General features: G+C 38.6%; 5 protein-coding genes across 5 annotated transcripts; 3 read left to right on the top strand and 2 right to left on the bottom strand.

Moving 5' to 3' along the window:
- Positions 1-121: 121 nt before the first annotated feature.
- On the top strand, positions 122-866 carry MELLADRAFT_123564 (uncharacterized protein; the record flags this gene model as incomplete). Its single annotated transcript, XM_007411895.1, has 5 exons — positions 122-248; positions 343-399; positions 497-616; positions 702-767; positions 835-866. 5 exons carry the CDS (start codon positions 122-124, stop codon positions 864-866), a joined length of 402 nt encoding a protein of 133 aa, XP_007411957.1.
- Positions 867-7,807: 6,941 nt separating this feature from the next.
- MELLADRAFT_116976 (uncharacterized protein) lies at positions 7,808-8,926 on the top strand (the record flags this gene model as incomplete). The annotated part of the gene is made up of 3 exons (XM_007411896.1): positions 7,808-8,163; positions 8,293-8,380; positions 8,469-8,926. 3 exons carry the CDS (start codon positions 7,808-7,810, stop codon positions 8,724-8,726), a joined length of 702 nt encoding a protein of 233 aa, XP_007411958.1.
- A 48-nt stretch (positions 8,927-8,974) lies between these two features.
- Positions 8,975-9,726, bottom strand: MELLADRAFT_108101 (uncharacterized protein; the record flags this gene model as incomplete). The annotated part of the gene is made up of 2 exons (XM_007411795.1): positions 8,975-9,430; positions 9,475-9,726. 2 exons carry the CDS (start codon positions 9,724-9,726, stop codon positions 8,975-8,977), a joined length of 708 nt encoding a protein of 235 aa, XP_007411857.1.
- A 1,792-nt stretch (positions 9,727-11,518) lies between these two features.
- On the bottom strand, positions 11,519-12,412 carry MELLADRAFT_27382 (uncharacterized protein; the record flags this gene model as incomplete). Its single annotated transcript, XM_007411794.1, has 3 exons — positions 11,519-11,800; positions 11,861-12,234; positions 12,343-12,412. Coding segments are annotated over 3 exons (726 nt in total), but the record flags the coding sequence as incomplete, so codon positions are not given.
- A 632-nt stretch (positions 12,413-13,044) lies between these two features.
- Positions 13,045-13,902, top strand: MELLADRAFT_108099 (uncharacterized protein; the record flags this gene model as incomplete). The annotated part of the gene is made up of 2 exons (XM_007411897.1): positions 13,045-13,595; positions 13,881-13,902. 2 exons carry the CDS (start codon positions 13,045-13,047, stop codon positions 13,900-13,902), a joined length of 573 nt encoding a protein of 190 aa, XP_007411959.1.
- Between the last annotated feature and the right edge of the window lie 3,168 nt (positions 13,903-17,070).

Here is a 17,070-nt window from a genome sequence, read left to right as displayed (position 1 = left end):
ACTGAGATCTTTTCTTCTTGCTTCATACCCCATCACCCACTTCCTCATCTTACTCATTTTTGATTATCGCGAGTTGATAGACCTCAATTGACATTCTTCTTGCTCTCATACTACAATCACAATGCTTCACGCCTTTCTAAAGATCTCCCTTCTACTTTTTTCACTGTTGATTACTGATGTTATAGGAGACTCATTATCGAACGTTCTTCCGTGTTCAATCAAGTTTGAAGTAAAGGGAGATAAAGCAGGTATGTGAACTCGATATAAATCGTCAATCCTATAGCACTTCAGCATAATCTGAACTCACAGCTGATTCGGATCACATCTTTGATCGACGTATAGTATGCACGGGAAGCGGTATTGTGTATGACTGCCCATTAAAAGCTTGCTGGTGGCAGAGTAAGCAGACGAGAAACCAATCTTGATTACCTTGAATGCGTACAGTAGAACTGATCACGAGCTGGAATATAATTTATCATGTAACCATCTTACGTAGATCATCAATACGTTCATATGACTGGATGTCAGCTCGAAAAAGGTCCCCCCGGCATAAGTGGTCAAGATTGTGCTCAATATGAATGGATACACCCGGACCCGAATGTTCCTTATTATTTCAGTCAGTACTTCCAATGGCTTGACTAGCTTGTAAAAAGTATTCAAGATTGATTTGTTTTTCCAATCTATGAATCCAAAATTTTCAGAGTGTACCAATCCTGCTGGTTATCATTATAAATGTCCCTTTGATGGCAATATTGCTAAATCCATGGGTCAGTTCAGATTTCTTTATCCATTTCAAAACAATCGATTAACTGACAAGAGTTGATTTCCTTTCAGGCTGTACCGCGACTGCCTGCAAGACGAGATGAAGAATAGAAAATAAAATCAACTTTTTAGAAGGGGTTTTGTATCTCACTTGTTGGTCAAAATCTTTTCAATCTGATTTTCTTGGGATGAGATGAGCTTTCAAATAAATGCAGATTGTGATGTCTCCCGCCTCTGTATCCTGTTAGAAACACAATCCAATCTGAACCCAATGAGGATGTGTTTTCAATCTTGATGTGAACTATTAAAACCTTGAATGAGAAAACATTATACGTATAACTGCGCGTTAAAATCTTGCTGTTTCAACCGTTAAGACGTTGGCAAATTGACATTGATTACCCTTGACATTCAATGTTATAGTAAAGCTGATTTTCTGGTGTCATATCTACACAATCCATCTAAGATAAACACACTATTACATTGCAAGGCTGTGTGTCCCAGAGTAGCCTCAATGGCACCTCCACTGGTCAACAATGTAGTTAGTCAGGACAATATTATTTTCTCGTTTCAAACCCATCAACGCAAAATATTCAGTTTGTACCAAGGATTGTCATCAAGAATATATATGTGCTACTCTTGATAAATGCAAGGATTCCTTGGGACAGTCAAGATTGCAATCAAAGTTGACTGGTCAGTGTTGGTTTCCTTTCAGAATGTATGGATTGCCAAGAGTGATACACCATATACAATTGAATCACTTGTAGTTCATGTGATACAGCCTATTGCATCACTGGTGAGAGCAATGTTAAATCACATGTAGTTTGGATCAAGTACTGGCTCATCTTGTGATTTCTGATCACTTATCAATTAGATGGAATTCAGCTATCTGACATAACATCACATGAAAAGTTGATTTGCTCAAAAGACATGAAACATAAAGTCACATCACTATTATATCACATTATAAAAATCCTATCCTTTATTGCATTTTCAAATCCTTTTTGTCAGTGCATACCAAAATGTGATGTAAAATTGTTGGTTGTGCTGACACGGTGCCTGATAGGTAGTCTTCAATAGTAGAAGGAGAGACAGGACAGCTCATACAAGGATTGATCCAACAACAAGAAGAGAAAATGGACAACACAAGAGTTGCTTCAAAAGGGATAGGGACAAACACCTCAGAGCGACAAAAATCAAGAAAAGAAATTAGAGTGCAGCATTATTTTGCTTTGGTAGAGGAGGCCAGAGGTTGGTTGACATTTTCCCTTGCAATAGCAAGTAAAGGGTCATTTTTGGAAGGGGAAGACATTTCATAGGCAAGCAGTATCAAAACTTCCATTAGGTAGGATGGCGAAAGTATCAAGATGAAGAGTGGAGGCGCGTTCTATGAGATTGCAGACTTTGCTGGACCCACCACCTGACAGAGTGTCTGCAAAAACGTTCTTCACACATGCCAAGTGGCAAACACAAACATCTACACTGGCATCAAGGATCAGGGTATGAGCAATGTTGGGCCAGTGCATTGCTTTGACTGAGAAACGCACAGCAAAGGCAAGCAACAGTGAGACACCAGCAACGCAACGGAACACAACGAGTCAGGCTGTTGCTTGGTGTGTTGCTGGTACAGGTCCAGGATTACAGGTGGTTGTGTTGTGGTTCTCAACCCATTGTGAGCAATGCAACCCCACAACGGGCAAACAGGCATGGCCCCGGCACAGGCACAGGGATATCTCAGATACCCCTGGACCCTCCCTGCTTCTACAAGCAATTTCCATCAGACTTTGCTAGATCCCTCACACGCATGACCCACAACGCTAAGCAACCAAGCAACGGTTTGTGTTGCACGCACGGCTGTTGCCTTTGCCTGTTGCGTTGTGGGACTATAGTATTGGTATTTAACCGTTGCAGGCAACGCATTGCAGTGGCCCATTGTTGTTATGAGGATGGAGAACAGGGCTCAAACCTTCTCAACCCTGCCAAGAGATCAGAAAAGGCCACAAACATTCAAAAAATCAGAGCAGGTTAAAATTTTCTTTACATTACATTCTATCCTAATGAGGATAGTGTTCAGGGTATTTGACCAAACAATCCAGCTTGATACATATTGAAAACCACCATACTGTTCCAGTATTGTTGGGTTAGCCCCCACATAATGAGATTCACAAGGCACTCTGGTTAGCATTAAGGTTGAAGAATTCAGCATGTCAAACAAAATGGGTGCATTTGATTATCACAAGAAACAAGAGGCCATTTTCCTCTGGGAAAACTAATTGTATTCAACTCAGTTGATGAGCCAAAATGTATTATCTTGGCATCATTTCTGTGTTATTTCCGCATTTTAGCTAAGAAACTACACTGAATGTGATTAATGGTCTTCCCACAGGAAAATGTTTGTTGGTTCATGTGTATGCCAGCATATGTAATGGTATCAGGTCACCTGTTGCGGGTGTGCCCATGTGGTCTCTAGTGTAAAGAATTCAAAAATATAGGTAAAATCAAGTTGGAGATGGTTTTTAGGGTACAAAAAGAAAGTTCAAGAGTCAATAAGCTTGATTGGTAACAGGGAATAGTCACATTAGTTGATAAGAAATTTTATCAGAAGAGTTGATTAGTGAGAAGTGAAATACTGAAGGAAAGAAAAACTTACAAAAAGTGGTCAAAGGGGGTATCACTGGTAGACCTGAATACATAATAGTGTGATTAATAGGAGGTGATGGAGGCCAAGAGTTTTTAGAAAGATTTTCAAGGTCATTCATAAGAAGAAAAGAATTTATAATGCTGTGAATGAAGAGAATGGAAAGAGAAATATTTATAAGATGAGAAATGAATTAAAAGCATAGCAAGATTTGTAAAAGAGGTTTTTGAAGGTTTTTGTCAAAAATGATTGGTTTTTGAGGCTGTTGACCATTTTTAAAGATTGTGATGAATGTTGTATACTACCAGGTGGAGGAATTTGTTGTTGTTCCCATTCCTTCTTCATCATTTACAACCTTGTTGTTTTTTAACATAACAAACTAATTTCAATGATACCTGGTCACTCAAATATGCCCTTCATCACAAATATAAAGAAGGAATTTATTTTAGTAGTGAAGTTTTGTGACTTATTTTGGGAACAATATCAAAAAGATATTGTGCTTTCTTCTTTGTTATCTGACTGGAATAACACTAACAGTGTTGAGAAATAAATAAATTGGGCCGTCTTCACTTTCAAAGCTTGTGCATTTTTGGTCCTTTTCAAAAATCAAAATACTTTTCACTTGTTCTTCATCAGTACTCAATTCAACAGAAATTCCTTTCTGGCTGTCTTGATTTGGAAGGGCAGTCCTTAGAAACTGTGTACTAGTCATTTAGGGGATACAAAGTAGAATCCGGGCGCGTGCCCGGATTTCTTTTGGCAGTAAATTTTGATTTTCTGGGCACAAGTCCGGGCCCAGAATTCAAATTTACTGCCAAAAAAAATCTGGGCACACGCCCGGGCACGTGCCCGGATTCTACTTTGTATCCTCTAATTGATCCCCTTCTAGCTCTGTATAACCCTTGTTGAGTTATAAGTTCTTCACCAGTCAATTTGAAACATGTCAGTGTCACAGACTATTTTCCATGACTGCCATGCTAGATCCACTACTAAGATGTGATAGGCATTCTGGAAGTTCTGAACTTCCAACTTCCATAGAACCAGGAGAACACCTTGCTTTTTCCTACAGTAAAATTTAATGCAGTTGTTCTTGTCCTTTTATTTGTGTTCACCGTACATAAAACCTCAATGAACTGGTACTACATATTGAATCAAAATCCATTTGTAAATCAAAGGTGTCCAATAACTTGACTGCCACACCTGAAATTCCTGGTCATTGTCATAGATAGGTTCAGACCATAGGTCTTCAAACCAACTCACGCACAAGCAATTGTTTTTGATCAAACCACTCTTTGTCCCGCCTCAAAATGCCAGCGCTTGACTAACATAGCTCAGGCACTCTCTGCAGACATTTAGAAAGGTTTGACCTCACAGCTGAGCCCACCTGAAGGGAGTATCAGAATAAGAAGATCCCAAGTCAGGTTCAATCACACAGGATGTTGATCTGATGAATGATTAATCAGAGAAGATCAGTTGTTCATGCAAAATAACATGTGATGATGCTGGTAGGATTGAAGGGAAGAGGAAAGATCACAGGTTTCCAAAGAATCACAAGATGGCTGCAAATTCTGAAGGAAAGACTAGTAAGCTACTAGTAGAGATAATAATTCTCAGTGACCAATAAGAGCTAGGGCAAACCTGCTCAAAGTGATGGAAGAGAAAAGAAGGAATGCAATCAGGTAAGGCAACTCTCTTTATATACCAGAGACATCACAGATACCAGCTCACAGCACACACAGCAAATGATGTCATGATTAGTAATAATGATATCATAACATATAAGACAAGAAAAGAATATGAAAGGATTAAATATAAGATTAGATAACCCAATACTCTCTGCGAGGACCGCATTGGTAGACCCCGATACCTTTTGAGCTGGTGCATCAGAATCAGATCAACTCACAAAACGCAGGCAGAGCAGTGGTTCCATCCTTTGGCTTGTTTAGGGTCCGTTCGGCTGCACATCTGGAGACCATCTGACCGTCATCTGTCACCAAAAATCAGGATGACAATCTCTTTGCCCGACCCCGACTGGGCAGAAGGTCAAGCTGGATGTCAGATGAGATGGCGCAGCCGAACGGATCCTTATCTTCTTCATTTCTTTTCTCAACACATCAAAGATTTCTTCATCACCACAATGATCCCAAGATCTGCCAGCGCTATAATTGAACAACATCGCCAAATCACTCTCATAACTCCACATTCATCTTGGTTAACAATTCAAAGTCGTTATAACATCAATGCAAAATATGAAGCTTTTCTAACAGCGCTGCCACTCCAGATTATGGGATTCAAATACGAACCGAACCCGTTCAATCACATTTCAATCGTTTTGGGGTTCTAATCTATACAATTTGCATGTTGGAAGTCATAATCAACTTGATTGGTGTTAGTTTTGGTCTACTTAATCCTAATCAAAAGCACCTCATATAGATGTCATTCAAGCGTTCAAACTCGAACTCAATCAATCACGCCCAATGTATCTTGATTTAGAACAAGTAATAGAACACAATAAATCAGGTCAAGAGCCATCAAAGAAGAGTTAAATTTAAATCCAGTTTTCAATTGTATGTACATCTCACTTCCCCTCAATCTTCTTCAGTTCATCATGATTTCTTCCTCGATATCTTAATCTACCTTGATAAAGAGATTAATCCAGCATTGCCCAGATCTACATCAGTCACAACCCAACACATCACCTCTCTGCTCATGTCACCAAAAAAGCCCCGACCGTCACCGCCCGACATAGCTCAGTTGGAAGAGCATGAGACTGTAATGGAACAAAATCGACATCATCTCTTTGTGAGAAGGTGTCTGCCCTCATCTCAGGGTCGCTGGTTCGAACCCGGCTGTTGGGAGCGTGTGTCCTTTTTTGCGTTCCAAAGGCTCACCTTCAGTTTGGAATGAATGAAAGTAACTCGATGATGAGACGACGAAGTTGGAGGTGTTGTGAAATTATATCTTTTGGCCAAAGGGAATATCCAAGGAAAAATCAAGGTCAAGATTGATAAATGTGGTACACAAATATCGTTCTGGAAATTTCCAGAACACTTTTTCCAGAACGCCAGAAGGTTTTTTTTTTGGTGTGTTCTGGCGTTCTGGCGTTCTGGAACTTTGAATGCCCCAAACTCCAGAATGCCCAACACCTGAGTACTGAACCCAACCACACATCCGCTAGCACACACCTCATACCACGCACATCAAACACCCTCCCACATCACTTTTCTCAACTCTCAGCACTTCTCGGTCTTGCATTTCAATTTAACTCTGCCTTTCCTCCTGCAATGGTTCGAAAAAGCCGACGTCGACTTCTGAAACGGTCTATTCACTTGGCAATTCACAAGAAGAATCAGTCACAAACAGACCTTTTAACTTTAGCTTTCCAGAAAAAGAGGAATTCTGAAAGCCTTTTCATCCTTCGGTGTCTTCAAGCAATCATCGTTCAGCAAAACTTACAATCCGAGGCCGTTTTAGATGATGAGCATGATCCCGATGATCGATTTGAGGCTAGGAAGCCACTGTACCTGTTTTTGCTGGCCGCGCTGGAATACCACTTGGCCAGTGCACAGTCTGTTAAGCTTGTGCTACTCGGTCGTCGTCTACGTCAAATCAATCAAAACGGACTCGATCGGCTTGAAGAGGCTCTAAAAATTTTAAATTCATTGGTTGGCTGGAGGTGGGAGTATGGTCGTCGATCACTTGATCCATGTTTGTTAGGCGGGGTATGTGGGGAAGCTGCAGCAGGCTGCAGCAGAGAGTTTATGTTGAATTTGTGTTTTTTCCAGAACACCAGAAGGCTTCCCGAAGGGTTCTGGCGTTCTGGAAAAAACCTTCTGGAAATTTCCAGAACGATATTTGTGTACCGTAAAAGATGACTTGAGAATCAATGGGTTCAAGTTCGGCAAAGGTTTCAAAATCAAAGTCTCATATGTGTAACTTGGAAGTTGGAACATTTGATGTTTTTGAAGAAAGCCTTTACGTGTGATTGATCACAAGTCATTTGATGTCGATTTTCAAAACCACACGCGATCACACGCGATCCTCAATATAAACCACGTCAAAGAAAGTGGGGATCCATGTGGGGGGAATCAGGAATCCAAGGAGACGGGCAAAATAATTCAAGAAGTTATCAGAAGATTTGATTCTTGTTACCATTCGGGTTTTACACCTATCAACTGTGGCTTTCGGAGGAAATGATTGATCGATTGATTGAAAATGGCATTTCAATTCTAAAGTGATGATTGTAAAAGAATTAAAAGGATGACTTCCTTTAGTTCCTCACTAAAAAATTTTAAAGTTCTAAACTAATTACACCTTTCTCATTACACCTTCCTCTTTCGCGTCAATAATAGTACTTTTTCGTCAATTGCTAGACAATTGGGATTTGAAACCCTTTGAATTTAAAAGACGATGATAAGAAAACCTAAAAAGCTTTTAATAATTTTAATAATCTGTTTAATTTCTAAATCATATCAAAAATCAAAACTAAGATCGAATTCAGAAATCTTAAATCAATATCAAATAAATCCAAATGTACCAGCAACACCTCAATCAGTTTTAAATTTATTAAAAAAAATTAATCATCAAGGAGTTTTAACTTTTCCAAAGAACATTTTAAATATCTTTCAAAGGATTAATGAAGGTTATCAACTTTTAGATGAAGAAATTAAATTACTTAAACTTTGTAGAATTACTGCTGCTCGTCAAAATGGTCAAATTAAAAATTTACATGATAATACTTTCTTAGGTTTTTTAAGATTTGATACGTGAGTGAAAAGGTTTTCATGATTTATTCTTTTCTTGATATAATTCGAAAAAAATACGTGGAAAAGTGATCAGATCATTGATTTTTTGTGATTTGTCTTTGTGATTCAAAATGAGATGATCGATAATAGGAATAAGTTGAGTTTCAGAGGATGTGGAACTGTACTTGGTATGAAAGGTGATGCTCTTCCATTTTCAAAAGCTATTGCGACCACAGTAGTAAGTCCAATATTTCTCATTCAATTCAACGCTTTTGGTCGGCTCATTCTGAAAACTGATGTTCTTCTGAACAAATCGTTCTGGGTAGATTGAGATTGACCACTTAGGTGGCCCAAATGCTACATTTGAAGCATTTCCTATACTCGAATTACTTACGGTTGATCAATTAACAACACAAGAGTTAAGATTCTTCAACTTTGATAATTTTACTGCCACTCATCATCAACATCAATCAAATGCAACTCAGAACTTGACTCAAATTGATAATTCAAATCACACTGGAACTGAAACTACTCTTCCAACGGATGATAAACAATCAAATTCTCATGATTTGATTCGTTCTTAATCATAATTTATTTCAATCCTCTTCGAAAGAGTCATATATTTGATCTCAACTGTGAATATTTTCTTGTGTTGGTACAATTTGTGAAAACCGTTTCTTGATGTAAATATTTTTATAAACAATTTTCTCATCATAATTTGCTTTCTATATTGTAATTCATTTCTTGAACACTTTTCTTCGGAGAAGGTTGATAAAAGAGAGAGATTTTTAGGATTGGTGGAACTAGGGTTTCAGTAGTGAGTGCATCCAGATCAGCTGCTTTCGTCTTGGGCAAGAGGATGCACTCGAGCTGCTCTTTGATGATCACAGTTTGAGCATCGGCACACAGTCATCCCTGCAGTACGTTGACGTTCCATCTCTTCTAGATAGCCGGGGCCAGTCAATGACATTGGGATATATCGATGTCTGTAAAGATCGAAATCGGTCTTCTTTAGCGCTCGCTGTCGATGATTGCTATCAAGGACTCGCGCAATATCAATATCCATATAGTAAACCGCTCTGAGGCAACATGCTGTGAGACGAAATGCAGGCATGCGTTCTTCATCATTCATTGTGCTCGACACCACAACTTCACTGGCGGTGTTGGGACTGTTTGGCATGTTGGGTTGAACAAAGTGAATAACTAGGCGGCAATCAATATTGCGTCCAGCTCGTCCACCAATCAAGTCAGGTATCGAAGGATCCATGGAAGCCACTATAATCACAATCTTAATGAGTTTTGAAGTTTTGTCATTGAAAACTTTCCTTCTACGCCAAACTCTCTTGCTCGTTCTGCTTTATCTTCTTTATCAGTTGAAGAACGATATCGTCGGATATATACAAGCACTGATTTCTTGATATCATCAGGATTACCTCTGGCTTTGCAAACCGCTCTCATCACCTCCAATGTGCGATCTCTAGTTCCTGAGTAAATCAACATTCGAGGTGATTTTTTATCTGAGACCGACGTTTCAGTTGGGATGATGCTGAGTAAATCCTCGGCGGTCTCGAGGGGTTCAGACATAGAAACTCGATTGTAACGAAGCTCTGGGCGAATTGTCTCGCCTGTCTACATTTTGTAGTGAATTGGAAGCATGTCAAGACTATCAAGGATTGAAATAATTGACTCAGATCTACAGATTGCCGACATGAGCAATAATGGATTGACTTCAGCTCTTCAAAAAGCTCATAATGATGTGTTGGTCTAAAGATTTCCACATCTTCAGGAGTGACATAAACAGAGAAGTTCTTCAATTCCCTGTCTTTCTTCGTAGCCCAAAGACAAAGCCAGTACTAGTAGGCTACGTCGACCACTCTGAAAGCTAGGTGACGTCGAAACTCGGCGCTATGGTACAAATCAAGGAAATTTTAATCATTTAAAAACTCTCTGGGCTCCTTCCACAAAAGAATCGCCACCAAATTGGATCACTTTGATTCTCCTGAGCTTATTTTTTAAAAAAGACATTGTACGACATTAGATGAATGAATACTATGATTATTCTAATGAAGAACATACCTTTTGATCCTTTGAAGCTGGAAAAGTGCTCATTTAACACGATTTGGATGATCGAACCAATCAAGGATATGATCACATATATTACTTTAGTAGTGCATAAGTAAACCATTCTCTGCTCTTCTTCCCATCTTGAAGTTGAACCTCATCAATCGAATCTAAAAACCAAAATAATTCCTTGATTTCATTCAACTTCATTATAATAAACTGAAGAGACGTAAGAAATCAGGATTTGATTAGTCTAAAATTAGCTCCCCAAAAATAGAAAAGAGAAAACTTGAATCCAATTATTCAACCAATTCCACGACCTTGGAGAAGACAATGATGGATGTGACCATCTTAGACTTAAGGATATTCTACATCTCCTTACCGTTAGAATTCCGACATACATACATCTGGTTTGTAAATCAGTAGAAATCAGTTTTCTGATTTGTTATTTCAGGGTCAAACTGTTATGAAAATCTTTCAAGAATGAATCATATCAATCCATTCAAAACATCTTGAAGTATACCTTTAAATTCTCTCATTTGAAAACATTTTCCATTGCTTTTTGAGTCATCGCTTAAGTAACAGTTCTTGCTCACATATAAACCTTTGATGATCAAGTGGTTTCGAGTTCTAAACCTTTTTTCAAGTCGAACACGATACATTCATTAAATTAATTCATACAATATGTTTAAAAAATACATTCTGATCCAAACAAAAAGAAATACAAAAAAGAAATCAATCAAACATTAAAAATATATAAAGTCAATTCATTATATATATATTTACAAACTTCCTTTTCAAACTTTCTTTTTCTTTTGTCAATCTTCATCACTACTCCAATTTAAATCATGATCATCACCAAAGTTTTGAAATTCCAAACACTCTAATTCTTCTGTTCCATTTTCTTTTAATCTAAACCAACCACCTGATCTAGTGATCACAATGATTTGGTTTTCCAAAATCCAACTAATCAAACTTACATCATCTTCTAAATTTGAAACATGAAACAAATTCGGTAATGATCTAATCGAACTTGATCCTTGATTAATCGTAGGTAATCTGTAATATGCATCTGACCATTTCGAATGAAAGTATTTCGGTAAATAAGGTTTCAACAGTTTCAATGGTAATGGTTTTTTCGATTCAGGATGGGAAGTTGTACTTGTTAATCTGTAGAACCGATAACCAAAGTTTAGTTAGTAAAAACGCAAAACGCAAGAAAATGAAAAATTCAATGGAAATTAGAGAAAAGAATGACTTACGATCGATCGATAGAAGATTGATTCGATTGATTTGAACTTTGACTAGAATTGGTCAGATTCCAAAGATGAATCGTGCCTTTATCACTACTAGCACAGATAGCTGATCCATCAGGTTTAAATCTCAATCCCCAAACCGATGCACCATCAGTTCCACGTCTCAATTCTCTCAATAGTTTACTACTTTTCGAATCCCAAATTCTAATCAATGTACCAGTATTTGAAGCTGTCGCAATCAGATGACCATCAGGTGTGATAGCCAAAGCAGCCAAAGGAGTAGTATGAGCAACTAAAATAGAAGTAGATGGGTAAGGATCTTTTCGAATTTCAGATTTCATCTTGATCGTCTTTGAAGTAGGTCTTGGTATTAAATTAGGATCAAAAGCAGGTAATTGAACAATTTGAACTTGTCCAGTTTGTCGACCTGGAAAAACTAATAAAGTACTACCAATCTCTGTTCCTAAACAGACCAATCCATGAGGATTACTACATGTATCCCATTCACCGACTTCTTCTACTGTTGTGTTGTTTTGAGTATAAAGATTTAACAAAATCAATCGGTTTAGTAAAACTACAATCAATTTATCACGTCTTGCTGTTAGACCTAGAACTTGTGATGAAAATTCGATGGATGAAATCGGTTTTGAGATTGAGATATCATATATGATGACTTTGTTTGGTGAATATAATGGACTCGGTGGTCCTCCAACCAAAAAGATGATATTACTTCGATGAATTGGTAAAACAAATTTTAATGATGCGTTAGGAATCGCTTTACTCAAAAAAACAAAAAAAAACAATCGAAAGGATCAGTTCAAGATTCACTTCTTTATGATTTGATTTTTTATGAAAGGGTTTGATAGAGAGTTTTATTACAAACTATGTTTTTGAATGATTCTAAGTGGATGAATTCCATAAATCGTCCAACCTTCAGTATTAGCAGTTGCAAAGAATTCATCCCAACCTGTTAGATTATCATGACTAGAATCAGATGATTGATGAGTTTTAAGATTTGATGATTTGGTTGATGGTTTGGTTTTGATTCTAGAATTCCGATACTCTGCATCTTCCCATTCATCTTCTTCATGATATTCTTGACGTATTTCAGGTTCTTTCCCTTTCTTCTTTGACGAAGTTGTGATGGTTGATTGATTTGAATTGAGTGAGTTATAAGGCTTGGTAGCCAGACAGACATTCAGAATGTTAGATGGTGGTACATCGGAGAGACTATAGCTGGGTAAGTTCATCTCTTGAAGGATTCGGTTCGGATTAGATACAGTCTATCTGCAATTCTTGATGTTCGATATCGTAGGATGTTCTGAATCTGATGTGGTGTGATAATGATAAGAATGATGGTGGAATTGGTCAAACAATGGTGCCATCATGACTCGAAACTATCCGCAACCGGGCCACAGACACAGCGCCTCGGGCGGATCAGTCAAATTGACATGTACCGTCAATCGTCTTTGGCGTATATTCGGCAGCAAGTTCAATCATCAAGTGTTTGGAAATTCTCCCCCAAAACATTAACATCATCCAAGGCAAGATAGTGTGCCCAGAGCTTTGTTGCATTCAAATAGACATGTCCAAAACCCTCAATAAAGCTGAAGACTTATTCACCATTATCCCACCTGAATCCTTGGTCTCAAATGACAAATTTCTCCAAATGGTAATTTACTCAAGAACTGTAGATCTCACATTGAATGTGATGTATGTGGTATGCAAAGCTAGAGGTAATCCTAGCAATATCAACATTGGCAACAGTGATTGTATTCAACATTATCATTCTATAACTGTTGAAAAAGATAAAGTGCAACAAGCAAAGGAATATGGTGAAGGAAAGTTTTCAATCCTCTCATGTAGTCCTGCCTTAGAATTGGGTCAAAACCAGAATCAAGTGAAGTTGATTGTAATCATGGGTGCCATGGACCCTTCAATATCATATCAGCTGAGTGGAAAAGCAGGATGTGATGGTCATAGTGGTCTAATTGTTTATTTTGTTAGATGCAAGATGCCAAAAAGTCCAAACAATGCTAGTGAAATTGTGACAACCTTAATGACCAATCAAGACCAAATGCATGTGTTTAGGCTCACATCATGTTGTTTAAGAGTGGCTTATGCTGTGAATACTTTGTAAGTCCTTTTTGTCATTCATAATTGAGGTATCAAGCTAAGAAGAAGACACAATTCAATCTTTGCAGAAAATGATGTATTTTGATGACATCAACCAAACCTGGCAATCTAGCAGAGATAGAACATGAGCGCAGTGCAGGAATGCCTGTGTGCCAATGCTCAAACTGCGACCCCAAAGGAGGGGCTCTATTGATTTGCCCCCTACCATATACAAACAAAGCGGATTTAGAAAGTCTACTGAGCTCTAGTTTCACCAAACCTAAAGACAAATCCCTGGCATCACAGGAAGAACAAGAAAGGTAATTAGGAGCAGGAGAGGCCATGTATCCTGAGACATCAGAAGACAAAGCATCAGAAGAGGAAGAGGAAGAAGACAAAAGATCAGATGACAATAAATCATACAACAAATCACCAAAAGAAAAGGTGCAAGCCTCTTGACAAATTTAGAAAGTCTACTGAGCTCTAGTTTCACCAAACCTAAAGACAAATCCCTGGTATCACAGGAAGAACAAGAAAGGTAATTAGGAGCAGGAGAGGCCATGTATCCTGAGACATCAGAAGACAAAGCATCAGAAGAGGAAGAGGAAGAAGACAAAAGATCAGATGACAATAAATCATACAACAAATCACCAAAAGAAAAGGTGCAAGCCTCTTGAAAAAAATAGCTTGGTGGTATACCATTAAAGTAAATATTTCATACAGCTAATTCACTTTGATCAATTGCGTCTAACATCTAACAATCTGTGTTTTCTAGCTTTGATCATTGAGATGGTCTCTCATTTTGAAACCAATTATGAAGGCTAGACTTCAGCTTTCAAATCTCAAGGTCTTCATAATCAATCAGCTTCATTAGGGTTTGGGCAAAAGGCCAACCAAGTTGTAGCCAGAAGTTCTGGTGCCATCAAAGTTGTAGGAATTTGGCTGCTCACATCAAAATAGATGTCACAGATTCACCTGATTCAATCTACTGACCTACCCGGCGGATACCTGTGACAGGAATTAAGCCATCCAAACAAAGAGGCTTTTGAAAAGGCTGCTTGTTTGGCCCAACAAGTGTTTTTAAGCTGGCAGGCGGGTAGGCTCAAGAGGTATGCTGCTCTTATTGTCACACCACACAGCTTTTTTTTCTTCCAAAAGAATGAAAAATAAAAATCACTGGCTTTGATATCATTTGAACAGTGGCTGATATTTAGTCACTTTTGGATTGAATTAAATTTGAACTGCAGCTTGGGACACCAACAAGCAGTGTCCACCCAATCCCCATTGTTGTCACATCTGTACTCAATACCTACCAATTTACATGCTGTGACTTACTTCACAATAATAATATCCTCTGCAATGGGCAAGTACAATGCAATAAGGATTATAGCCCCTCTTTTGTTGTGTGACCGGTTCAAATTTCAAGCCAGTGACTTTCTGCATTGAGGGTGCACTGGCTCTCAGGAGCCGCTTGTTGGGTTGTAAAGGACCAAACCTATATTGCTGTGAGATGCTCTCTGTTGCGCTTATTGTGCCTCCCATGCTCATGCATATGGGAGTATAAACATTGAAAACATGTTGTTTGGGGTGTTTATTGGGGAAGGAATAGTAAACAATATTCAATCAGAAGTGCTATGTAGGATCAGCCTTTGTGAGATAGAAGCTGCAGATACATAGACCAGAGAAGGCAAAATTCTGACAGCTTCAGTAATATAGAGCCTTCAAGTAAAAAAATGTCAGATAATAGATTGAAGTACATATCATGTGGTTCTTACATTCTCCATCTGATGCTGTGGTGAGCTCAGAATGAGCACTTCTCAACTAACCTCAAGAGAGAATGCCAATGGGAGGTGTACACCACAGGGATTCTGTGCTCAAAACTTGTTGATCAGAGAAAGTCATGTAACCATCAAGATTTTGAAATTTAAATCTTTAGACTTCAAAAGTTATCCAGCAAGATCTTTTTGACCAAGCAGTATACATACCATTTCAAACCTTGAAATCCCTTAGAGCATCCACTATGGGTGCGGTAACCAAGAGATTTATCATAGCTTTACCGCTAAGTGACACACAGGTCCACTATGGGCCTGTTTTACACTTGCAGTCCCTACGACGCGTCAAATTTTGCATCGCGCTTGTTCAAATCTACAAAAGTTTAAACCTTGATTTATCGTAGGAACCAGGTAAAGCAGACGGTATATCATCCAATAGTGGATTTCATGCGGTTACCAACTTTGGTAAAACATGCATGATCAAATCTCGCGCTCGGGAACGCAAAATCTGTGATAGATCACCCTCATGATAGTGGGTGCTCTTAAAGGTCTATTTTACTATGTTTGGTTAATTATTCATCAAGAAAGTACAAGGAGGATTGTCTTTTTGAAACAGCTGTGCTATTTTCATCCCATAATTTCTCTCATGTTAACTCTGATTGTTAAATCTGTTCTTATCTGCATCCTCCTGAGGGAATCATTGGCTGATACTGCCTAATTCCCTTGGAGTCACTCTTGAAATCAAATAAACTTCTCTAGCTTCTTAACTTCTGTCAGAATCACATTGAGGTCACTTCTTACTTTAATTCCCTAAGATCCACATCAAGAAAGACGTGAAGGTAATTCTTCTTACTGATGAGGTAATCACCAATCCATACACAGTGTATCTGGAAAGTTCCGGATCACGCAAACAAACCTGAGCGACAATATGTAAGAAAGAAGGTGTCCTGGTCGAGGTGTAAGTGATTGTTCTGATTGACATCTTTGAGACCATATCTCTGCTTCATCTGATAAGTCTTTCTCAACCATCCATGAAAGAAAGAATGTCAGAAACATTCCTTGCGCTTTGTAGCTTTTGACGCTCTAGTGACTGAAACGGCATTTCAACAATTATGATATACTCTGCAACTCCTTTCATCAGTTTTCCTATCTTACTCCCTTGCGGCTATTTCGGATACTTGGTAAGGCAGCGGGTGAAGAAGTCAAGTAGGAAGAAGAAGAGAGTCATTGTAGAAAAGCTTGGGTCAGTACTTTCGACCTCGAGAAGAAATTCCTTGATATGCAATAGACAGACCTCCTCTGCAAGTTGGCATGATAGGTGATCGTCTAATGGCTTTGGAGGTACCACCAAGTGTCTTATGTGAAATCAAGTGAAACTAGGAAAGCAAATGTCTTAATTGCAAAAGGTAGCCTTTGAGTCATCACAGCAACAGTCTACTACTTCCACACGAGCAGAATGTATGTCCAATATCTTCTGATCTCATAGCTTTGTCATCCTATTCCCATAGCAGCATAGTTAGGAATCCTGAGGTGTGTGTTGCGGTTCACCTAACTCAACGTGCCGAGAAAGGCTGAAGTCTCGTTAACATGGAAATTTTTCTGCTTTGACTCCAAGAGCGCCAAGTTCCAACTCAGACTGGTCGATTGACGCACAACACCAGTAACGGTGAAGTCTTTGGGATCACCTCAATGACGGCTAAAGTACCTTAAAGTTACAACCCACA

The sequence above is a fragment of the Melampsora larici-populina genome (assembly GCF_000204055.1).
Source record: "Melampsora larici-populina 98AG31 unplaced genomic scaffold MELLAscaffold_27, whole genome shotgun sequence".
NCBI lineage: Eukaryota > Fungi > Basidiomycota > Pucciniomycetes > Pucciniales > Melampsoraceae > Melampsora > Melampsora laricis-populina.
The sequence above is the reverse complement of the archived record's forward strand: the minus strand, read 5'-3'. Positions and strand labels throughout refer to the sequence as shown.